Source organism: Myotis lucifugus, unplaced genomic scaffold, assembly GCF_000147115.1.
Source record: "Myotis lucifugus unplaced genomic scaffold, Myoluc2.0 scaffold_1085, whole genome shotgun sequence".
NCBI lineage: Eukaryota > Metazoa > Chordata > Mammalia > Chiroptera > Vespertilionidae > Myotis > Myotis lucifugus.
In genome coordinates, this window is record NW_005872133.1 from 70,901 (window position 1) to 95,023 (window position 24,123).

The 24,123-nt window shown below is 56.1% G+C and overlaps 2 protein-coding genes across 2 annotated transcripts; both read right to left on the reverse strand.

Moving 5' to 3' along the window:
• Window positions 1–386: 386 nt before the first annotated feature.
• Window positions 387–7,098, reverse strand: LOC111824267 (leukocyte immunoglobulin-like receptor subfamily A member 2). Its single transcript, XM_023747989.1, has 11 exons — window positions 7,050–7,098; window positions 6,888–6,923; window positions 6,459–6,743; window positions 6,011–6,313; window positions 5,503–5,799; window positions 4,948–5,250; window positions 3,148–3,435; window positions 2,689–2,994; window positions 2,192–2,473; window positions 1,592–1,891; window positions 387–508 (listed from the first exon to the last, which is right to left on the reverse strand). The coding sequence occupies exons 1-11, from the start codon at window positions 7,081–7,083 to the stop codon at window positions 387–389; spliced, it is 2,556 nt and encodes an 851-aa protein (XP_023603757.1). The 5' UTR covers window positions 7,084–7,098.
• Window positions 7,099–14,622: 7,524 nt separating this feature from the next.
• Window positions 14,623–23,392, reverse strand: LOC111824268 (leukocyte immunoglobulin-like receptor subfamily B member 3). The gene is made up of 12 exons (XM_023747990.1): window positions 22,926–23,392; window positions 22,772–22,807; window positions 22,319–22,603; window positions 21,869–22,171; window positions 20,066–20,353; window positions 19,601–19,912; window positions 19,074–19,385; window positions 18,502–18,801; window positions 16,425–16,541; window positions 15,905–15,957; window positions 14,992–15,156; window positions 14,623–14,913 (listed from the first exon to the last, which is right to left on the reverse strand). The coding sequence occupies exons 1-12, from the start codon at window positions 22,957–22,959 to the stop codon at window positions 14,770–14,772; spliced, it is 2,349 nt and encodes a 782-aa protein (XP_023603758.1). The 5' UTR covers window positions 22,960–23,392; the 3' UTR covers window positions 14,623–14,769.
• Window positions 23,393–24,123: the final 731 nt, after the last annotated feature.

Consider the following 24,123-nt stretch of genomic DNA (forward strand, 5'->3'; position numbering starts at 1 on the left):
TAAATTAAATGGAATCCCAGGGTTATAAAGATACCATTTTGTTGGGATGAATGTGGCCCAGCATGAAAGGCTGTATAGAAGTGAATCCAAACCAGCCATGTGGATGGACCCTCACACACAGGGTGAGAACAGAAGGGTAGTGGAGGAGAGTGAGCGAGGCCAGGGAGGGAGGGAGAGCAGCCCAGTTGGATGGAGGAGGCGTCCTCTACAGGGACTTGGCCCAGGTTCTCCTGGACCCAAACCTCGCCTACCACGTCTCCTCCCCTGGACGTTCTCAGCAGACAGTTTCTCCAATTATGGTCCATATTTTCTTTCAGCACCTCCTGGGGTCATCAGATGGGCTCCAAGGCTCCCCCACTCTGAACGGTGCATTGTTCCCTCTGTGTTCACATCCTGGCTGCATGGAGGGTCCTTCTGGTGTCGTTTCGAGCCTGAAATAGCAGCACCCCGAGCACCACCAGGACCAAGCCAGCCACGCCCATCCGGATGAGATTCTCCACTGTGTAGTCTTGGGGATGGGAAAATAAGAATTGTGGGTAAAGAAGTCTCTGAGGTCAGGGCAGATCCAAACCTTTGGGATTCTGGTGTCTTCCCTGGACTCCCACCTCCCCTTCACATCAGCATCCCAGTGATGTCTGAACTCAGCACCTGCTCTGTGTCACCGTGTAAGAGCTGTGCCCAAGAACTGAGGGTGAGAGAAGTTTGATCACAATTCAGAAATAACTAAGAGCTATGTGTTCTGTGTTCAGCCTGAGACAACACCCCATGGGCTTATTCCCCTACAGCTGAGAGATCCCACGTTCTCAACAGCTGGCGACCCAGGGTCCATGGAGGAAGGGTTGGTGTCAGGGGCTCCTGAATCTCAGGTGCACGAAGGGGTGAAAGTCTGGCCTGGGTCTCCTTCACCCCACCCCGCCCAGGCCCCTCCTCTCTGGGGTCCGAATTTTTATCGTCGCCTGGAATTTTTCATCTATTGATTTTTTTTATTAACTGTATTAAATACATTTTTATTGATTTCAGAGAGGAAGGGAGAGGAAGAGAGAAAGGGAGAAACATCAATGATGAGAGAGAATCATTGATTGGCTGCCTCCTGTACACTCCCTACTGGTAACTGAGCCTGCAACCAGGGCATGTGCTCTAGGCCAAAATCAAACCTGGGACCCTTCAGTACATAGGCTGAGGCTCTATCCATTGAGCCAAACCAGCTAGGGTTGAACTCATTTATTATACAAATGAAATACCTACAGTGGTAGATATATTTACCAAATGAGAAATGTGGGCATATGGATGCTAATGGTGTGAGTGGTGGTGGTGGTGTGTGTGGGTGGGGGGCAGTTGTGTTCTCTGCCGAGTCTAATGACATTCCTGCTCATTTCACTCACATCTCACTCTCCGTCCCTACCTGTCATCTCTGCTGAGGTTCAGAAATGGGGTTCAGGAGTGGGAGGTCCTGTCTGTCTCTACTCTCTTATGGGCTGGACTCTGCTCTGTGGGACCTCCTCCAGCACCTTGTTTATTACTGTCACCTGCACTCCTACGGACAGTGACCTGAGCTGACTGTGCACAGAAAGGACGGGGTCAGGCTACTCACCTGAAACCACCAGCTGCAGGGGGTCGCTGGGCTGTGACAGCAGGTAGGGGGAGGTGCTGTTTGAGCCATAGCACCTGTAGGTCCCCTGGTGGCCTGAGGTCACAGGACTGAGGGTGAAGGTGGCCTGAGAGGGTGCAGACGTGTCCTGCAGATGGAGGTGCTGGGGAGGGTCCAGTGACCCCTCCCTGTGCAGGTGGAAGGTGTCCAACCAGATCTCAGACCCACACTGCAGGGTCACCGTCACTCCCCAGGGCACTGAGGGTCCCGGCTGGGCTGAGAGGGAGGGTTTCCTGTACATTCCTGGGGAGAGGAAGGTTGTGATGTGTAGGGAGCCACCACTCCCCTCACGCCCTTGACCCTGAGCTGAGGGACCTTGTCCTTCTCCAGAAACTCTGTGGCCCCTTCCCAGCTCCTCTCAGTCCCCCTGGGGGGGTGTCTGTTATCTCCATGGCCCTCACCGCCTTTCTCTCTCCCTCCCCTAGGCCTCTGCTCAGCTCAGCCTCTGCTCCAGGCCCCTGTCCTGGACCCCATCACCCCCAGGTGACCCTGGGCCCAGAGCCCTGATCAGACCCTCAGACAGGGGCAGGGCTGGCTCCTCACCTGCCACCAGGATGTCCAGTGGGGCACTGGGGGCCGACCACACAGAGGAGAGGCTGTGTCCACTGTAGCATCTGTACCGGCCCCCGTGGGTGTGGTTCACGTGGCCCAGGGGGAAGTGGGGGCTGTGCTGCCCATCGAGACGCTGGGCAGGTGTGAGCCCCTCGTCCTTGGTCAGAGCGAATGTGTCAAAGCCGGCCTCTGCGTGGCACTGGAGGGTCAGGCTGTGTCCAGGCAGCACCAGCGAGCCTGGCTGGGCCGAGAGGGCGGGCTCCCTGTGCACACCTGGGAGGAGGGGACAGTGGCACCAAGGGGCACCCCATCGCCCACTGGGCTGCAGTGAGAGGTCTCACATGTCCCTCCCTGAGCTTCCTGCCTATGGGTCTGTCCCCAAGAGGCCAGTGTCACTGACCCCATGAGCCCAGGGCTCCAATGGACACACAGCACAGTCGTTTTAGGCCGGAGAAACAGATGCGTTTGCACCCGGGCCTGTCCCTCACCTGTGACCTCGATGTGCAGAGGTGCACTGGGCTGTGACCACACGTTGGGGTAGGAGCTGGAAGAACCATAGCATCTGTAGGTCCCTCCATGGGGGGGGCCCACAGGGCTCAGAGAGAAGATGGCCTGCCAATTTTCAGCATGCATCCTCCATTCTGCTTCCATGTGTCGGGGAGGGTCAGCCCCTCCCTCCTTCAGCAGATGGAAAGGGCCCGATGTGAGGTTAGAGCTACAGGAGAGGGACATGTTCCCTCCTGAGGCCACCACAGGGCTTGGCTGGGCTGAGAGGGAGGGTGCATCGCCCACTCCTGAGGGAGGAGAAAGAGTCTGTGTTAAAGGGACTGTCACCCTCATGCCCCAGGTGTGTTCTGTGAGGGATGGGGTCCCCTGAGGCCACACTTTCTTCCCTCTGCCTGTGACCTGGAGCCCACAGTGGAGAGGGGACCCGGTGTCTCCCTTACCTGTCACCACCAGGAGCAGGGGGTCACTCCTCTGGGACAGTATGTCCTCAGTGGTGTAATATGCACACTCGTATAGCCCTGCGTGGGCTGGGGTGGTGGCTTCAATGAGGAAACCGGCCTTGTTGCTGGAGTCCTGTGGGATCCTGGTTTCCCAGGGCTCAGAGCCCCTCTCTTTATATAGAATGTAGGCACTAGCCTGCAGAGACCCCTGACACCAGATGGTCACAGAGCTCTTGTTGGTGACGATGGGGCCTGGGTTAGCCCAGATGGAGGGTTTGGGGACGTCTCCTGGAAAGGAATCAGACATGAAAGGTCAGAGGCGTCCTTCTCCCGCTCATGACGTGAATGAGCCAAAGATACCATTGAATGAGCACCTACTGTGTGTGAGGCACATGCTGGGGTCTGTCACTCATCTCCTCTCACCTCACAGCAGTCATGCACCAGGGATGCTGACCCCACCACCCACTTCACTGAGGCTCAGAGAGGTTAATCACGTGCCCCAGGTCACCCAGTCTGGGCGGGGCAGGGCTAGGACTGGAATGAACCTCCTGGATGAGGACTGTGGGTTCCCTGTGCTGCCCTCACTCTCCTCCTCCCCCCTTCCCAGCCCCCAGCAAACCAGCTTTGTTGTCTGGGCTCCTCCTCTGCAGGGGCCTGTCCACATCTCATCTAGAGCTGGGGTCCTTCCTCATTACCCACACCCAGCACAGCAGGGACAGGAGGGGCAGGGTGAGGGCTGGACTCGGGGTCTCTCCCTCATCCGTCCCCACCCACAGGGCCCTGATGCCCGCTCGTGAAGGTCAGGCTGGGCTGGGGGCTCTGCCTTCCTGAGCTCTGTGAGGCCCTTCTGTCACCTCATCTCCCAGCAGCCTGTGAGCAGGATGGGACCAGGGATGAGCAGACAGGAACCCGACACTCAGAGGAGAGAAGGGACCGCCCAGCCCCACAGCAGGAGCAGCAGAGCCTGGAGCTGAGCCAGGGCTGTTCCCTCCTCTGAGCTGAGCCTGAGCTGAGGGGTAGGAATGGGAGACAGGACCCTTGTCCTGCCTGTCCCTCCCTGTACAGTGTCACCGTCACTGAGACAGAGGGGACAGGCTCCTGGGGGTCTTCCCTGTGGGGCCCCTCTCTCAAGAGGGTCAGGGCCAGAACTGACAGGAAATGTAAGATTTGCGCCCTGATTCACATTTTTAACACGTGCAGACACGGAAGCCCAGGCAGGGGAAGGGCGTGTCCAAGTGAGGGACTTCAGAGAGGCCTGAACTCCCACAAGACTCAGCCCTGTCCCCATGGAGACCTCCTCGCAGACCCCCATTTCCCTTCTGTGGGCCTGACTCCCTGGGTGGGGGAGACTGATCCCCAGAACCCCTGGGGCCTGTGGTTCCCTGAAATCTGTCCCAGCTCCCAGCAGCCTTAGGACACAGCCTGCCCTTAGTGCATGGGTGGCGTTAGGTCCTCAGACTCAGAACTGCCCAGGGGAGCTGTCTCCCTCTGAGCAAAGAGGACCACGTGGGAGGGGGGCTGGGTCCCAGGGGGCCTGGGAAGGACAGGAAGAGGGGGAGAGGCTGGGGCTGACCCTTAAGCCCCCCTCAGGCAGAACCCTCACTAAGTCCCTCCCACCGCCCACCTGGCACCTTCTGGACCAGGTGAGGAGGAGGGCTGGGGAGGGGATTAGAGGTTTCTGAGGGGCAGATCTCCTCTGGGTGACCATCCCTACAGCCCCTCCCTCACTTTCAGCCCATGATTGTTCTGGGGACAGGACCCTGAGCTGACAGTACAGCAGACAGGGTCAGGGCCCCTCACCTGAGACCAGGAGCTCCAGGGGCTCACTGGGGAGTGACAGCAGGAAGGGGGAGGTGCTGACTGAGCTGTAGCACCTGTAGGTGCCCCTGTGGGCTGAGGTCACAGGACTCATGGAGAACTCTGCCTGGTACTGCTGAGCTCGGTGGTCTGATCTCAGATGCAGGGGGGGATCGACTGCCCCCTCCTTGGACAGAAGGAACGTGTCCCTCGGGCTCTGTGACTGACACCTCAGGGTCACGTTCTGTCCTGAGGCCACCCTGGGGCCTGGCTGCACCAAGAGTGATGGTCTGTCAGGCAGGTGTCCTAGAAAGAGGGAGGGAGGTGAGGGCTGCCTCCCCACCTTGTTCTGGCCTGAGAGTCACCAGGCCTCTCTCTGAGGACCCTCCTCTCTGTCTGTTTCTGTCTCTCTGGGTTTCTCCATCTCCCTTCCCACCCCCCGTCTCTCTTGTCTCACTCCCTCCCTGGGGCCTGCACTTTCATTCTGGTCTCCCCACCTGAGACCCCAGCAGGGCCTGTGCAGAGTCTGGTCCCTGACTGAACCCACTGGCTCCTCACCTGCCACCAGGATGTCCAGGGGGTCACTGGGGGCCGACCACTCAGAGGAGACGTTGTATCCACCGTAGCATCTGTACCGGCCCCCGTGGGAGCCATTGGTAATGTCCAGGGGGAAGTGGGCCTGAGAGAGCCCAGCCTGGGGCTTCAGGACAAGGCTCTGGGGGAGGTCCTGTGCCCCCTCCTTGTGCAGAGCGAATCTGTCATAGCCGACATCAGAGCGACACTGGAGGGTCAGGCTCTGTCCAGAGGCCACGATGGGGCCCGGCTGGCTGAGGAGGGAGGGCTTCCCAGACTCACCTGGGGAGACCAGACATGAATTACAGGGGCTGCTCCTCCCATAACCCCTTTCTCCTGTCCTGGCCCCCAGGTCTCACTGTCTCTCTCTGTGTCTCTGGCCTAGAAGCCTCTGGGCTCCCCTCACCCTCTCACATGGGACTCCCTTCACAGCAAAGATGCCAATAATGTACCTGGTGCCTCAATCTATGGATGGGACAATAATGGGACTCACCTGGGACCAGGAGCTCCAGGGGTTCACTAAGTGGTGAGCACACCTGAGATATATTCCTGTAGCAGCCATAGCATCTTAATGTCCATCTGTGAATGGGGGTCACGGGGCCCACAGGAAACAGGGCCTGGGACTGCCCACTGGGCTGTGGCTGTGAGTCCAGGGTCCAGGAGAGCCTGTGGTCTCCTTCCTCAGTCAGAATGAACCTGTCAAATCCCTGCCCTGAGCCACACCGGAGGGTCACATTCCCTCCTGAGGTCACCACAGGGCTGGGCAGGGCTGAGAGGCTGGGTTTGCTGTAGGCTCCTAGGAGAGGAGGAGGCAGCGTGTTAAATGGGCTCACACCTCCCTCATGTCCCCCAGGGCTGGGCTGTGAGAAGGAGACACCCTGAAAACAGACCCCCTTCCTGAGAGTAGAGCCTGTGGCTGGGACCCCTGAGTGTCCTCTCACCTGTCACCACCAGCTCCAGGGGGTCACTGCGCTCTGACCCGCTTTTGGAGCTGAGGTAGTAACACTGATATCTCCCTGCATCATGCTCTGTCATGTGTGTGATGGAGAACTTGGCCTTGTCCCCGGGCTCCTGTGGCTTCTGTCTTTTCCATGGTGCTGGGCTTCCCTCTTTCTCCAGACGGTATTCCTCAGCCCCTGGGGTCCCCTGACACCAGATGGTCACAGGGCTCCCCAAGGGGATCACAGGGCCTGGCTCAGCCCAGAGGGTGGGCTTGGGGAGGGTCCCTGGAAGGAATCAGAGGCTGGGTCATAGGACATTCCCACCCCTGGTCCCAGCACTCAGCCCCAGATGCCCCCCATCTGTCATACAGATCTGCACCCCTCCCCCTGCTGCCGGGAGGATGGCCCTGGAATTAGGGACAGACTCACCTGCCTGCACTGGGGTCCTGAGGCCCACACTCAGCCCTGGAAGAGAGTCCCTGTGAGAGATTTGCCCTGAACCCTGAGCAGCACCCTCCTCCCCATGAGCCTCCTGAGTCCTGGGGTCCTGACAGACCAGGGTCCCCTCCCCACTCCCCCCTCCCATCTCACCGAGGCAGAGCAGGGCTGTGAGGGTGGAGGTCATAGTGTCTTCTCCCTGTGGCCACAGCTGAGCAGACGGAGGAGGCCACGGAGGAAGAGGATGGACAGAGAGGTGCACGGGTGGTGGTCACTTGGAGGCCAATCCTCCCCTTCACAGGGTTGTTACATCAGCAGCCTATAGAGGAGGGCTCAGCCTGGCTCTCATTTCCATGGTGAAGCAGGAAATAGACCCAGAGCCTCCTGAGACGCCCCTTGCAGGTGAGGTGACCCAGGGTGCATCCTTCCCTGTCAGAGCCTCCCCCACAGGGTCTCCTTCCTCCTCAGCCCGTCCATCAGCACCTCCCTGTGGTACTCACCATGGACAGTGTCACCTGGGCCCTGGAGATGCTTGAGGAAGATATAGGTCCCTGTGGCCTGCAGAGCTCAGATCAGCAGGGACACGCTCACCATCCAACTGTGCAGCTCAGGGTGATGTCCCTGTGACAATGAGCACAGAGGGGAAATGTAGGGAAATAAGGGGAGGAAACAGCTCTCCCCCTTTGGCCTCAGAGTGTGGTTCTATTCCTATCCCAGACCCTGGTCACCTCCCCTTTCTTGCAAAAGCATCCACCCCAGCGGCCTGGGAACTCGCCTCTGAGTCCCTCCTCCCCTCAGTGCCTTGTTCCTCAGGAAGATCTCTCCTCCTGGCCCGGGCCCCTGTCTTCACAGTCAGTGACCGTAAGTGTGTTATTGCTCTGATTTGGGGGACAAAATGAATTCTTATTTATTTTTATTTTCAATATATATTTTTATTGATTACACAGAGAAAGGGAGAGGTAGAGAGAGATATAAACATCCATGATGAGAGAGAACAACTGACCGGCTACTTCCTGCATGCTGCACACGGGGGATTGAGCCCAGCAACTCGGGCATGTGCCCTCAGGAAGAATCCAACCTCAACCTCCTGGTTCAAAGAAGGATATGCAAACACTGAGCCATGCCGGCTGGGCTGATTCTTATTTAAATCGTCCTCCAGTGTCAATTAGGTGTGTGACCTTCACCCTCAACCTACAACATCTTGATTCTCAGTTTCCTTTCATGAAGCACATTGTCAAGAACCCAACTCCTTAGAGTGGTTGTGGCGTTGGTGCTGCGGGGACCTGGAGGGAGCCATCCTGGTTTGCTTCCACACCTGACTAAGCCTTGTGAAGTGAGCCATGAGTGGTGTTGTTCAGAACTCCACAAGAATTGCATGATTGCTATACCCACGTACAAAACCCCATCTGCTCTTGATGCTGAGAAAGGCTATGCACACTGTTTCTGAAACATGTGGCCATCCTCAATGCCCAAAAGGGAAGTGGATGTTCCCCAGATGAAGAGGGAAGCAGATAGACAATGGGGGCCAAAGTTGAGTGGCTACTCTGCCTGGGTGCAGCCAGAAGTCATCAGTGAGGAGCTTCCCACCTCTGTGAGGACAAGAGAGGGACCGAGGGTGGCCCCACCCAGGGAGGGGAATGAACTTAGGGTGAAAGTTGGAGCAGGGGTGCCCCTCCACATGCTTTTGATATGGGCACTGGGGTCTCTCTTTCCACAGACCCAGCCCATGGTCAGCACTGAGCCATGTCCTCTGTGTCCGTGAGTGAAATTGATTCAAGCCATTCTAGCCAGGCGTGGGCATCTGTCCAGGTGTGAGTGTGAGACTCACCTTTGGCGTGGGCCCTACTGGGCACATCACAGTCAGATGCTAACTTAGGGAGAGAGGACGCCATGGGGCAGGGCAGATCCAACTACCCACCTCTTTGCATCCTGAACAGCAGGACAGGCCTGGGAGGGACTCTCTGTGGAGAAGCAGGTGTGTGGGAGGGGACCGTCCAATAGGAATGGACGTGAAAGGGAAATCCCCGGGGGTGAGAGGAGACATGGGTTTGCCTTTCATGATCCTGCCCCTTTCTCTCCACCCCACCTCTGCCTGCCTGTCCATCCTTCCCCTCCCCTGCAGGATGGGGGTACCATGGCTGTGCCGGCCCAGCTCTCCCTGACACAGTCATCAAGTGGGACCCCTTCATGTGGAAAATGCTACAGAAAGGGCAGTGCGGCCCATCCCTTAGGGTACTGGCTGCTGATGCTGCTGCTTTCCTGAACATATCAGGCTCCCAGACCTGACACTGGGAAAGGTTTGGGATTTCGCTGACCTAGAAGGCAAAGTTGTCCTGAGCAAATGGGAATTGTTCATTGTTGTGTGTCTTGTGCATGTACCCAGAATGCATTGCAGCTGTCTCTGAGGAACTTGAACCAGGCTGTTCCTCCACCCAGACTTCACCACAACCACAGTGCCTTGCTGTACTGTGGGACCTCTGTAACGGGGTCCCGTGGGCTGTAAAATCTGAAGACAAGGCCAGACATGGTGCCATTTTTTATCGTTTTGAGCCCCATATGTGGATTTCTGTCTGTGCTAAGGGGAAACCAGCATCGCTCACCTTGAAGCTGCCTGTGGCTGCCCGTGGAAGCGATTGGGAGGTGAGTGGTGTTGGCCCTGGTGGGAAGCTCACGGAGATGAGTCTGCAGGTGCCGTGTGCTTGGTAAAGGGCACATTGGAGCAAGCACCTGTGCCCATGTCCTGGCCTCCAGCCTTGTGCCACCTGCTAAGTACAAAACGTGGATTGTATCCCCTGCAGAAAAAGCTAAAGAGGGTGAGATCTTCCTAGAAACTGATGAAGACATGGATGAGTTTGTGTCTGGATTGGAAGTTTGTGAGATTTTCCTGGAGACAGGGTTAGCTTCTACCTGACTAGCCTACCTTTGAGTGTTATGTGACCCCTTGGGAAGCTTTCAAAGGATATGCTTGCCTTGGCTTTTCACTCAATCAATCAGAATTTAATAAAGGGCATTGATCCTCCTCACATCTTTACTCCTGAGATTCTCTCACCATCACACAGGGCCGTTTTATCAAAGAGCATCATAGGATCCAGTCCTGCTGCAGGTTTCCCTGCTATTAAGGAGCTAGATGCCTTTAACAATGACACCTAAAGAGGGACCTTATGTGCAAGAGGACCTTAAGGAGAAAGAAGGTGCTCTATTTTAAAAAATTTTCACCCGAGGACATGCTTAGAGAGATGGAGGAGAGAGGGAGACAGAGAAACATGGATGTGAAGGGGAAACATTGATCAGTTGCCTTCTGCACATACGCTGACCATTGTTGAACCCACAACTCAGGTGTGTGTCCTGACGTGGAGTTGAACCAGCAACCTTTCGGTGCACAGGATAACGCTCTACCAATTGGGCCATGCCAGCTGGGTGACAGATGTACTCAGGCATGGGCCAGAGTCTTCAGAATTAATTTCAAAGGGCAAACGCTAATCTGCAAAGACTACAGGCCCAGAAACAGCAAGGATGGGGTCTCCTTAATGGGCTGGATGAACAGGAATCCCAGTTGCAGGAGCAGCTCAAGAAGTGAGCCTAATGCGCTGAGGAGGCCCAGCTGGTCACATCCCTGGAAACTGAAGGAACTAGTCAAGATTTACAGATCTCCACTTCTGAGGAAAGTCTGGCCAAGCTAGGGAAGAGTGGAGTCACCTACCACAAAGGACAGTAAATTGGGGTAGAGTGTGGAGTCAGGCCAGGGCCACCTTGGACCTCCTTAGTGGCTCCTTTATGGTTCATAGCAGGAAATCAGTTCAATGCAAATGGATGTAAAGGAAAGGGATGGAAAGGAAAGAGTTGGAAACCCATCGTAATCAATGAAATTGGTCCAGTCACTGATCCTCAGAGAGATGCAAAATAAAACACAATGAGGTATCTCCTCACCTGTCAGTATGGCTATCACCAACAAATCAACAAATGACAATTGTTGGTGAGGATGTGTAAAAAAGGGAACCCTTGTCCACTGCTGGTGGGGATGCAGGCCCTTTGGTGTATGTGATAATTCTCCAATTGAATGAGCTACCCTGCCACGGCCAGTATATTCATGATGTCATATATTGAATTCTTCATATCTGACTTTTTAAAAAGGTTTTTTTTCATGCTGTCATAATTTTCCTGAAGTTCCTTGAACATCTTTACAACCATTACTTTGAACTCTATATCTGATAAACTGCTTGCTTCCATTTGATTTAGCTTTTTTTTTTTTTTAAGATTTCTACTGTTTCTTCACTTGGGGCCTGTTTCTTTGTCTCACTCTTTTGCCTGCGTCTTTGTGTTTGTTTCTGTGTATTAGCTAGGTCTGCCATGACTCCCAGCTTGGTGGGGTGGCTAATGTGGTAGGTGTCCTGTGGGACCAAGTGGTGTAATCTCTTTGATCACCTAAGCTGGGTGCTCTAGGAATGTCTCTTGCGTGGTTTAGGTGGGCCCTCCTTTTGTAATTGAATCTTTAAAAAATATATATATATTCTGTCAACATTTATTTGCTCTTCCTACCTGGCAGGCTTGGCCCCGCCCCTGCCCCTGGCCCCGCCCCCTCCCCATGTTCCTCCCTTGGCCTTTCCCCTCCTTCCCTCAATCACCAGTCCCTTGTCTTCAATCTCTCATCTCCACAGACAACTGGTCAACCTGATGACTCTAATCCACAGCCAGAGACAAAGTCTGGGCCGGGCCATCTGGTTGACCCCATCACTCGCAGTCCTACTGCCGTAGGAGAGTAAGTAGGAGAGTAAGTCCGGGCTGGCTATCTGGTTGACCCCGTCTCTCACAGTCCCCACTGCTGCCTGAGAATAAGTTCAGGCCGACTATCTGGTAGACCCATCTCTCATGATCCTTACCGAGACAAAGTCTGGCCCGGCCATCTGGTTGACCTGAGCTACTGCGCAACCGTCAGTCCCTGTGGCCCCCCTGTGCAGGCTGTTTTGGGAGTGCTTGTCGACGGGGCTCATAGAAGGGGGAGGAAAAAATGGGGAGGAGAGAGCCGGCCCTCGGCCCCCCTGGGAAAGGGGCCGCGTCCGTCGTCACCCACCCCCATTTCCCCGTCCCAGCCCGGGGCGAAGGTCCTTGCGGGATCTTGTGAGGAGGCAATGGTCCCTGTGCCAGGCGCAAAATGAAGGAATGGACGCCAATGCCGCCATTGGCTCCCTGAGCGGTTTCTCCCCCACCCCCTTTCCTTCCCTGGACAGCCAACTGCGAGGCAGACCCCTTGAGAAGGAGAGAGGCCAGAGGCCAGGAGCGAAACAAACCCTTGTGTCAGAGGGCTGACTTTCAATAGATCGCGGCTAGGTAGCTGCTCTGCTATGTAGGAAACCCGACTCAAAAGCAGGTTGTCTAGGAATGGTTTCGCACCAGGTTCCCCAGGAATGTGCGTTGCTTGAAGGGCAAGGGGGCGGCCCACTTTCTGGCCACACCCCGTTTCCAAGGACGACGGGCTCTCCGCAACCGACTGTGTATTTGAGTCTTGATGGTATTGTGTTTGTGTGTGGGATCGACCCTCAGGCTGGCTGACTGTGAGGCTCAGCCCCAACCTCGGAGTGCCAGCTGCTGGGCAGATGCTGACCATACGAAGACGCATTTGCCTCAGCAGGGCCTGTGGTCTGGGAGATCTCCCTTTGGATGTGCTGCTTGTGAGGCTATATGGGTCCTGCTCTGATGTCTGTGAGGCTGGCCACTGGGGTTGGTTCTGGGCCTCTTGGGAGGGACTCTGGTGCAGGCCAAGGTCAGCCACTGCCTGGAGAGCTGGGCGACCCTTTTCTCATGCCTGCCCTTCCTGCCAGTCTCCATGTGGCTTCTGTAAATCCTTGGCTCTGTGACTCCTCAGCTAGTCTCCAGGTGGGAATTCAGGGTGATTGCTCCTTCATTCAGTTTTAATTCCAGTTTGGTCCTGGGAGGAGGTGAGTGTAGGAGCTTCTATACACTACCCCTCCACCTTGAAATCTGCATTTGCAGTTAACATTGGAGTTGTCAGTAGGCCCCTTGCAAAGGACTGAAGGAAGAGGACCATGGCAGCGTGGCACACACATGGTCAGCCACAGCCTTGTAGGGGTTCTGAGGCTCCTGGAGTCCTGCAGGTTGGTCAGTGAGGCTAAAGGTGGGGAGCGGGGAGGGAGGACAGCTGCTCTAGGGCCATTCATGGCAGCTGCTACCCATCATTCACTTAAAGCATTCTCTCACTTCTGTTTTGTTCTAAATTCACACGTTGATTATTGAGAAGTCTTGCTTTGATTTCAGAATGTAGGCATATTGCTTAGAGAACCAGGTGCCTCCCACAGGGTCCCAGGAGCTGCCCGGTTCACATCTGGTCTCCAGGCTGCTGCAGTCAGGAGGCCGCACCTCGCAGCTCCGGCCCCAAGCCAGGATGGGCTTCTGTTTGATGTACGTGCTATGACTAGGGGTTTTGCTGTGCTGTATGGGGGGGTGAGGAAGACATAGGTTTGCTTCTCCTTGGTCTGAAATGCAATTGGTTTTTAGATATTAATTATGTATCCAATGACATTGGGTACATTCTTTTCAAATTAGAATAATAGATCTTTATACTATTTTAGATTTTGTGTGTGTGTTTATGTGTGTGTCCAGGTGTGTGTATATGTTGATGTGTATGGCCATGTGTGCCCATGTATATGTCCGTGTACGTTTGTGTATATGTCCATGTATATTTGTGTATATGTTCGTGTGTGCCCATGTGTATGTCCATGTATATATGTGTGTGTATTTCATACATGCATGTGTATATATATGCGTGTATTTCAAATATGAATAAGTGTTCAGAAGCATTTAGCAGAGAAACTTCTGAACACAAAGGTCACTTTGCAGGAAAGTGTTTTTGTTGAATATATATATTTTTATTGATTTCAGAGAGGAAGGGTGAGAGAGAGAGAGAAAAACATCAATGATGAGAAAGAATCACCGATTATCTGCCTCCTGCAGGCTTCCCACTGGAGATTGAGCTCACAACCCAGGCACGTGCCCTTGACTGGAATTGAACCTGGGACCGTTCAGTCCGTAGGCCAATGCTCTATCCACTGAGTCAAACCGGCTGGGGCTACAGGAAAGTTTTTAATTACAGATTCAATGTAGTTAACATACATGACAGTTTAGTTTCATATTTCACCCACATGAGTGATATCATACGGTTCTTGTCTTTTTCTTTCTGACTTTCTTCACTTAGCGTGATGCTCTCCAGATCCATCCATGTTGTGGCAAATGGCAGTATTTAATTTTTATGGCTGAGAAACATTCTTTTTGTATAGTTACCACATCTTTATCCCATTATCAGTTCAAGGACATTTACGTTGTTTCTATGGTCCATTTCATAGGTTTGATGTATGATATTTACACTGTCATTCATTTAAAACATTCTTTCACTTCTGTTTTGTTCTAAATTCACACATTGATTATTGAGAAGTCTTGCTTTGATTCCAAAAAGTAGGCATATTGCTTATAGAACCAAGTGACTCCCAGAGGGTGCCAGGAACTGCCGGGGGAGCAGGTCTGGTCTCCCGACAGGCTAGGGCAGGGGTGGGCAAACTTTTTGACTCGAGGGCCACAATGGGTTCTTAAACTGGACCGGAGGGCCGGAACAAAAGCATGGATGGAGTGTTTGTGTGAACTAATATAAATTCAAAGTAAACATCATTACACAAAAGGGTACGGTCTTTTTCTTTTTTTTTTTTTAGTTTTATTCATTTCAAATGGGCCGGATCCAGCCCGCGGGCCGTAGTTTGCCCACGGCTGGGCTAGGGTCACTAGCTGAGTGTCCATGGGGAAGTACCCATGACTTCTGGGGTCCCTGCAGGCCCCCTCCCTGGAGTGTGGGGTCTGGGTCCTTCCTGGGCTAGTGGATGGCTAGAGCAGCATACAAGCTGGGCTCTTCTGGGGGCTCCTCTGATGGGGAGGAAGGGGTTGCACTTGTCTGCCGTCTAAGGGCCAAGAGGTTCAGCTGGGCGTAGGTCACATCCTGGGGGGCGTCAGATGCAGCCTGGAGCAGGGGGAGAGAGAGGGATGACAGTTTGTGGGGGTTGGGGAAACCTGGAGGTCTGCAGAGAATGGGACTCACCGGACTGTCCATCTGTCTGTCCTCTTCTGCTTGTCTGCCCTTTGTGTCCAGCAATTCCTCCGACAGGGAGGAAGGAGAGGTGGCCATTCCCTGCCTGGGTCTTGGTGTTGAGTGGTTCACCTGGGCGTACGTCACTCCCTGGGGGTCTTCATCCTGCCTGTTCTGCTGGAGACAGTGCCTCCTGTCATGTATCCACATGTTGCCAGAGAAATCACTTACACTTTAAATAGATCAGGCCCCTCTTCTAATGGAATCTACAGGGACTTCCTGAGCCTTGGGGCGTCTGGATGCTTCTGTGATTCTGACTCTTATCCTAACGTGCTCTCTCTTGCTCTCTTGGCTCCAGCCTCATGGCCCATCCTCCTGAAGAAGCATGCCCTGCCTCAGGAACTTTGCACCTGCTCTTTCCCTGTCCCCCAACCATGCACTCTATCCCCTCCTCTTGCTTTATGTTCCCTCACAGCTCTTTACTCTCTGGGACACTGTCTGCTTGTTTGCACATTGTCTCCCTCACCCACAGGTGAGCTCGAGGCATGTGGAGACAATGTGGCTCAGGGCTGCACTGTGGCCCCTAAATGGAGCCAGGAAACATCCCTGTCACATCTGCTGGGTGAATGAGTGAAGGGGATCCTGGGGACCTGTGGGTGAGTCACTCATTCCTGCCTCCTCCTGAGACCTGGGGCTGCACAAGGTCAGAGGGACGAGGGGCCGGCAAAGGGGGCCACATAGAAGGGGCCATGAGGTCACAAGGAAACCAGGAGGAGTGAGTCACAGCAGGAGGACCTGGGGGCCCAGAGGGGAGGTCAGTGTGGACGCTGCTGAGTAGCAGGTGAGGTGGGACGGGGAAGGTTCCATTGGATTAAACTGGGCAACAGAAGGTCCTTGGTGGCCTGGACAGGAGCAGGGGTCTCACCCGAGGGTCCAGCTCCACGCTCTCCCCAGGCTGTGGGTCCTTCACAGAAGCATCTGCTGGGACAGAACGGGGGTGTGTCTCCTGGCAGGTCCCCGAGATCTCAGGGCTGCAAACCCCACCTGCTCCCAGATGGGCCACTAACCCAGGGTGAGGTGAAGCGCCAGGTCACTCAGTGTGGGTCTCAGTCCTTCTCACCCGGACCCCCAATCTTCCTGCCTAGCCCTCCCCATCGCCTCCTGAAATCCCTGTGCCCCCACCCCCAGGGCCGCTGTCTCTTCCCCTCACAGGCTGCAGCTGGGGGAGGAGACAGGAGTGTTAAGGCACAGGGGGGGCCAAGGTCAGTGAAAGCAGGGGCTTTTGGGACAGGCCAACACTCTATTGACTGAGCCAAACTAGCTAGTGCTCCATATTTTCTGATTTGAGGTTCTGGAGAAATCCACTCGGCTGACCTCCACTATTGGTTTTCCTGTGGCAGATGCTTGGAGCTTTCCCTCCTGTGACCCAGGTCACCCCTACTCACCCGATGTTCTGGCTTTGCTCTGACGCCGGAAGCGGAGGAAGAGGAAGAGAAGGAGGGAGAGCAGCAGGATGAGGGCTACTGAGACCCCAATCAGGATGATCATGTTCCATTCAAGACCTTGAATACAAGTGATGTCATGAATGAGCCAATGATGTAATCAATGAGCACCTGCTGTGTGTGAAGAACATGCTGGGTTCTGTCATTCATCTCTTCTAACTTCACAACAGTCATGCGACAGGGATTGCGGAACCCACTACCCATTTCCCTGAGGCTCAGAGAGGTTAATCAGAAGCCCCAGGTCACCCAGCCTGGGCGGGGCAGGGCTGGGACAGGGGGATCCCTGTGTGTTGTTGTTACTGTTATTATTGTTTTATCCTCACCCAAGGATATTTTTTCCATTGATCTTTAGAGAGAGAGAGTGGAAGTCAGGGAGGAGGAGGAGCAAGAGAGGAAGGGAGAGAGAGAGAGAGAACATTGATGTGAGAGAGACACATTGAATGGTTGCCTCCAACAACATGTGCCCTGACCAGGGTGGGGGATCGAATCAGCAGCTAAGGTATGTGCCCTTGACGTGGGACCGAACCTGCAACCCTTTAGTCCGCGGATTGACACTCTAACTGACGGAGCAAAATTGGTCAGGGCATCATTACTATTATTGTTGTTGTTGTTGTTATTATTATTATTATTATTATTATTATTATTACTAGAGGCCTGATGCCCAAAATTCGTGCTAAGGGCTTGGCTTTCGCAGCCCTGGCTGGCCCTTACAGCCCTGGCTTCATCCGAAAGGTCATCTGGAAGGATGTCTGGACAGTTGTTTTGCTGTTTGGTCTAAATGGCATATTAGCTATTTATTATATAGGATTATTATTATTATTCATGCTGTTCCTGTACCTGCAGGTAGAACCACCCCTTTCCATCCCAGCCCAGATCCCTCTCCCACTCTGCAGCCTAACTCTCCCCCCCACCACAGTGGGGCCTGTGCACGTGGGGTGCCTCCAGGAAGGGCAGGAGGGAGGGCTGAGTCCTTCCTCAGCTCTAACCAGGGCCGGGCTGCATGCTGAGGGTCTTCCCTTTGAGGCAAGTGGGGGCCTGACCCACAGCCCATGGACCAGGACTCAGAGGAACAGACGTGTCCCAGGTCCCACAGGCGGGAAGGGGCAGAGCTGGGATTTGAACCAGGGCTGAGGTTGCTTCTCCTGACTCCACTGCTGCTCCTAGGAAGGCTGTGGAGGAGGCTGAGTCCCCAACACACAGGCACACACAGAGAGAGACAGACACACACAGACACACAAGCACACACGTGCACACACACATGCATGGAGGCACACGTGGGAACACATGCACAAATGCACCTGCGCAAACACACACACACACACACACACACACACACACACACACACACTTGCACACACGGTGCCCTAGCAGCCTTTGGAGAACTTGGTCCCAGTGAGAAGGAGGAACTTTCCTCGGGCCATGACCCAGGAAGTGGCTGAGCCAAGACCAACACTGAGCTCCTCCCACCCACCACCTCCCCCCAGACCCTCACTGAGTCCTCTGTGGGCCTGACTTCCCGTTGGGGGACCAATGCTCACAGGCTCCTCAATCAGGATGGAAGGTGAGGGGTGGGGGCTGCTCCTCCCCTGTGGTCCCCCAGCATCTCCATTCCCCTATCCTCCCTGGGAGAGAGGCAGAGCCCCAGCAGGGGAGCCTGCTCTTTCTGGGGATCGGCCTCTGCTGGTCACACTCCTGTCTTGGTGTCTCTGGCTAAGGCCACAGGACTGGGGACTGGAGGGTCAGGATGGGTTCCTCTGGCCTTTCTCTTTCTGGTCAGCTCCATCCTCGCCAGCCTCCCTCTGCCCACGGGAGCAAGTCTGGGCCTCAGGGATGAGGATGAGGATGAGGATGAGGCAGGCATGGGACCAGCTCTGGCTCTTTCCATCCCTCTGAGAGGTGAGAGTCGCCTCTGGGTGGCCCTCCTCCTGGTACTACCACACACCCATTGCAGCCCAAGGTCCCCTGGGTGCAGGGCCCTGAACTGACATGAGGACATGGGGGCGGGGCTGGGGCTCCTCACCTGAGACCACCAGCTCCAGGGGGTCACTGGGCTGTGACAGCAGGTAGGGGGAGGTGCTGTTTGAACCATAGCACCTGTAGGTCCCCTGGTGGCCTGAGGTTATAGGACTGAGGGTGAAGTTGGCCTGAAAGGGTGCAGACGTGTTCTGCAGACGAAGGTGCTGGGGAGGGTCCAGTGACCCCTCCCTGTGCAGGTGGAAGGTGTCCAACCAGATCTCAGACCCACACTGCAGGGTCACGGTCGCTCCCCTGGTCACTGAGGGCCCCGGCTGGGCTGAGAGGGAGGGTTTCCTGTACATTCCTGGGGAGAGGAAGGTTGTGATGTGTATAGAGAGCCACCCCTGCCCTCTCGCCCTTGACCCTGAGCTGAGGGACCTTGTCCTTCTCCAGAGACTCTGTCTGTGACCCCTACCAGCTCCTCTCAGTCCCCCTGGGGGCGTTTTATATCTCCATGGCCTCACCCCCTTTCTCCCTCCCTCCCCTATGCCTCCGCCCAGCTCAGCCTCTGCTCCAGGCCCCTCTGCTGGACCCCATCACCCCCAGGTGACCCTGGGCCCAGAGTCCTGAGCAGACCCTCAGGACAGGGGCAGGGCTGGCTCCTCACCTGCCACCAGGATGTCCAGGGGGGCGCTGGGGGCCGACCACACAGAGGAGCCGTGGTGTCCACTGTAGCATCTGTACCGGCCCCGTGGGTGATGTTCACGTGGCCCAGGGGGAAGTGGGGGCTGTGCTGCCCATGGAGGCGCTGAGGGGGTGTGAGCCCCTCGTTCTTGGTCAGAGCGAAGGTGTCAAAGCCGGCCTCCACGTGGCACTGGAGGGTCAGGCTGTGTCCAGGCAGCACCAGCGAGCCTGGCTGGGCAGAGAGGGCGGGCTCCCTGTGCACACCTGGGAGGAGGGGACAGTGGCACCAGGGGACACCCCACATCGCCCACTGGGCTGCAGTGAGAGGTCTCACATGTCCCTCCCTGAGCCTCCTGCCTGTGGTCTGTCCCCAAGAGGCCAGTGTACTGACCCCATGAGCCCAGGGCTCCAATGGACACACAGCACAGTCGTTTTAAGCCCAGGATACAGATGGGTTTGCACCCAGGTCTGTCCCTCACCTGTGACCTCGATGTGCAGAGGGGCACTGGGCTGCGACCACACGTTGGGGTAGGAGCTGGAAGAACCATAGCATCTGTAGGTCCCCCCATGGGAGGGGCTCACGGGGCCCAGAGGGAAGATGGCCTGGGCCCGCCACCTCCCAGCATGGATCCTCGATTCAGCTTCCATGTGTCGGGGCGGGTCAGCTCCTCCCTCCTTCAGCAGATGGAAAGTGCCCAATGTGGACCATAAGCTACAGGAGAGGGACACGTTCCCTCCTGAGGCCACCACAGGGCTTGGCTGGGCTGAGAGGGAGGGTGCACCGCCCACTCCTGAAGGAGGAGAAAGGGTCTGTGTTAAAGGGACCGTCACCCTCATGCCCCAGGTGTGTTCTGTGAGGGGTGAGGTCCCCTGAGGCCACACTGTATTCCCTCTGCCTGTGACCTGGAGCTCACAGTGGGGAGGGGACCCGGTGTCTCCCTTACCTGTCACCACTAGGAGCAGGGAGTCACTCAGCTCTGAGAGTATGTCCTCAGTGGTGTAATATGCACACTGGTACAGCCCTGCATGGTGTGAGGTCGTGGCTCCAATGAGGACACCTGCCTTGATGCTGGAGTCCTGTGGGATCCTTGTTTCGAAGGGCTCAGAGCGCCTGTCTTTATACAGAACATAGGCACTACCCTGCAGAGACCCCTGACACCAGATGGTCACAGGGCTCCCATTGGTGATGCTGGGGCCCGGGTCAGCCCAGATGGAGGGTTTGGAGACGTCTCCTGGAAAGGAATCAGACCTGAAAGGTCTTGGGGAGCCCTTATCTCCTCATGACGTCATGAATGAGACAGTGCTGTCATTTAATGAGCACCTACATGTGCAAGGTACGTGCTGGGGTTGCCACTCATCTCCTCTCACCGCACAGCAGTCATGTATCAGGATTGCTGACCCCACCACCCACTTCACTGAGGCTCAGAGAGGTTAACCACGTGCCCCATGTCACCCAGCCTGGAAGGGGCGGGGCTGGGACTGGAACCCAGGACTGTGGGTTCCCTGTGCTGTCCTCACGCTGCTCCCCAGGGGGACACTAGCTTCGTGCTCTGGGCTCCTCCTGTGCACCGGCCTGTCCACGTCTCATCTGGAGCTGAGGGTCCTTCCTCATTACCCATCCCCAGCACAGCAGGGACAGGAGGGGCAGGGTGAGGGGTGGACTCCCTGTCTCTCCAGGATCCATCTCCACCCTGCAGGCCCTGACGCCCCTTGGGAAGGTCGGGCTGGGCTGGGGGCTCTGCCTTCCTGAGCTCTGTGAGGCCCTTCTGTCACCTCATCTCCCAGCAGCCTGTGAGCAGGATGGGACCAGGGATGAGCAGACAGGAACCCGACACTCAGAGGAGAGAAGGGACCGCCCAGCCCCACAGCAGGAGCAGCAGAGCCAGGAGCTGAACCAGGGCTGACCCACCCTGTTCCCTCCTCTGAGCTGAGCCTGAGCTGAGGGGTAGGACTGGGTGCCCGGACCCTTGTCCTGCCTGTCCCTCCCTGTACAGTGTCACCGTCACTGAGACAGAGGGGACAGACCCCATAACATCACATCCTGGGGGCTTCCCTGTGAGACCTCTGTCCCAGGAGGTCAGGGCCAGAACTGAGAGGAAATGTAAGATCTGGGCAAGGATTCTCTCCTTTTACACTGGGAGACACTGAGGCCCAGGGAGGGGAAGTGTGAGTCAACGTGAGACTTCAGAGGTTCCTGAACCATCACATGGCTCAGCCCTTGTCCCCATGGAGGCACCCACTACCGCCACACAGAGACCCCACTTCCCCGCTGTGGGCCTGACTCCCTGTGTGGGGGAGACCCATCCTCAGATCCCTTGGGGCCTGTGGTTCCCTGAAATCTGTCCTTAGCTCTTAGTAGCCTAAGGACACAGTCTGCCCTTAGCGCATGGGGGGCATTAGGTCCTCAGACCCAGAACTGTCCAAGGGTGCTGTCTCCCTCTGAGCAGAGAGCACCCTCTGGGCGGGGTCTTGGGCCCCTGGGTCCTGGGAAGGACTGCAAGAGGGGGACAGCCTGGGGCTGACCCTGGAGCCCCCCTCCACAGAGTCCTCACTAAGTCTCTCCCACTGCCCACCTGCACCTTCTGGACCAGGTGAGGGAGAGATTTGGGGAGGGGATAGGGGGTGTCTGAGGTGCAGATCTCTCTGGGTGACCACCCCTACAGCCCCTCCCTCCCTTTCAGCCCATGATTGTTCTGGGGAGGGGACCCTGAGCTGACAGCTCAGCAGACTGGATCAGGGGCCCTCACCTGAGACCAGGATCACCAGGTCATCACTGGGATGTGAGCACACCTGGGAGCTGTTCCTGTAACAGCCATAGCATCTGAACGTCCCCCTGTGGCTGCGGGTCACAGGACCTGCAGGGAACAGGGCCTGGGACCACCCACTGGAATGTGGCTGTGAGTCCAGGGCCCAGGAGAGCCTGTCATTTCCCTCCTTAGTCAGAAGGAACCTGTCAAATCCCTGCCATGAGCCACACTGGAGGGTCACGTTCTGTCCTGAGGTCACGACAGGGCCGGGCAGGGCTGCGAGGCTGGGTTTGCTGTAGGATCCTAGGAGAGGAGGCAAGCAGCGTGTTAAATGGGGCTCACACCTCCCTCATGGCCCCCAGGGCTGGGCTGTGAGAGGGAGACACCCTGAGAGCAGATCCCCTTCCTGAGGGGAGAGCCTGAGGCTGGGACCCCTGAGTTTCCTCTCACCTGTCACCACCAGCTCCAGGGGGTCACTGCGCTCTGACATGTTAGTGGGGCTGATATATAGACAGCGATATATCCCAGCATCACGTTCTGCCATGTGTGTGATGGAGAAGTTGGCCTTATTCCTGGGGTCCTGTGGCTCCTGTCTTTTGGATGATGGTGGACTTCCCTCTTTCTCCAGACGGTACTCCTCAGCCCCTGGGGTCCCCTGACACCAGATGGTCACGGAGCTTCCCCGGGGGATCACACGGCCTGGCTCTGCCCAGAGGGTGGGCTTGGGGAGGGGCCCTGGAAGGAATCAGAGGCTGGGTCACAGGACATTCCCACCCCTGGTCCCAGCTCTCAATCCCAGATGCTCCCGTCTGTCAGACAGATCTGCACCCCTTCCCCTATTGCCTGGGGGGTGGCCTATGTCCCCAGTGAGGAGTGGAACCTGGGACACCTGGGGTGACTCACCTGCCTGCACTGGGGTCCTGAGGCCCACACTCAGCCCTGGAAGAGAGTCCCTGTGAGATATTTGCCCTGAACCCTGAGCAGCACCCTCCTCCCCATGAGCCTCCTGAGTCCTGGGTCCTGACAGACCAGGGCTCCCCTCCCCCTCCCATCTCACCGAGGCAGAGCAGGGCCCTGAGGGTGGGGGTCATGGCCTCTTCTCCCTGTGGCCTCAGCTGAGCAGATGGAGGAGGCCCTGGCGCCAGCAGGATGGACAGAGGGCCACACAGGTGGTGGTCACTTGGAGGCCACTCCTTCTTGTCACAAGGTTGTCACGACAGCAGCCCACAGGTGAGGGCACAGCCTCTCTCTAGCAGCCTGGCTGTCATTTCCATGGTGAAGCAGGAAATAGACCCAGAACCTCCTGAGACGCCCCTTGCAGCTGAGGTGACCCAGGGCACGTCCTTCCCTGTCAGAGCCTCCCCCACGGGGTCTCCTTCCTCCTCAGCTGGTCCGTCAGCACCTCCCTGGGGTCCTCACCATGGACAGTGTCACCCGGGCCTGGAAACGCTTCAGGAAGATGTGGGGTCCCTGTGGCCTGCAGAGCTCAGATCAGCAGGGACACGCTCACCCTCTCACTGTGCAGCTCAGGGCGGTGTCCCCTGTGACAATGAGCGCAGAGGGAAATGCAGGGAAATAGGGGGAAGGAAACAGGTCCCTTCTGTCGCCCCAGAATCTGGGCTTTTTTTCTATCACATGTTCATGAACTTCTCTTTTTCTCAGCCACAGCCTCCAGCCCCTCCTTCCTGGGCACATGCCTCCGGGTCATTTTCCCCCTCTGGGCCCCTCATTCCTGGAGCAGAGCTGTCCCCCTGGGCTCATGGCTTGTCTTAGACAGTAAGAAGCCATGATTCAATCTGGAGCTTTGGTTAGTTAAGAAAAATCACCTTTTTAAAATACTTGTGTCCCACCTGCTTCCTGTGTGTAGTGAGCAGTAATGTCTCAATCAGGTGTTTTCTTCCATTTATTTTTACAAGAGACCATCCACTGTAATTTATTTACTTTTCAATGAGTTTAACTCCTGAGGGTTACAGGATTACACGGGTTCTGTGTCTAATGGTCGGAGTGGGACGGTTCCTCTGGAATTTGGCACGGACCGTCCACTCTCTCCATGAGCATGAGTTCCCTCTCTCCAGGTGACTCGGAATTTGTGTTCTTTGCCACCAGGAGTCACTGTGCTGCTCTTTGCTTTGTACACGGAGCACATCTCTTGCCCAGACAGAGTTCAGTTTCATCTCCCACACACACCTTCAGGTTTAAGGGCAGTGTGAGCTGCCTTTACCCCAGAGACCTCGCCTGCAACCAGCAGAGCTGAT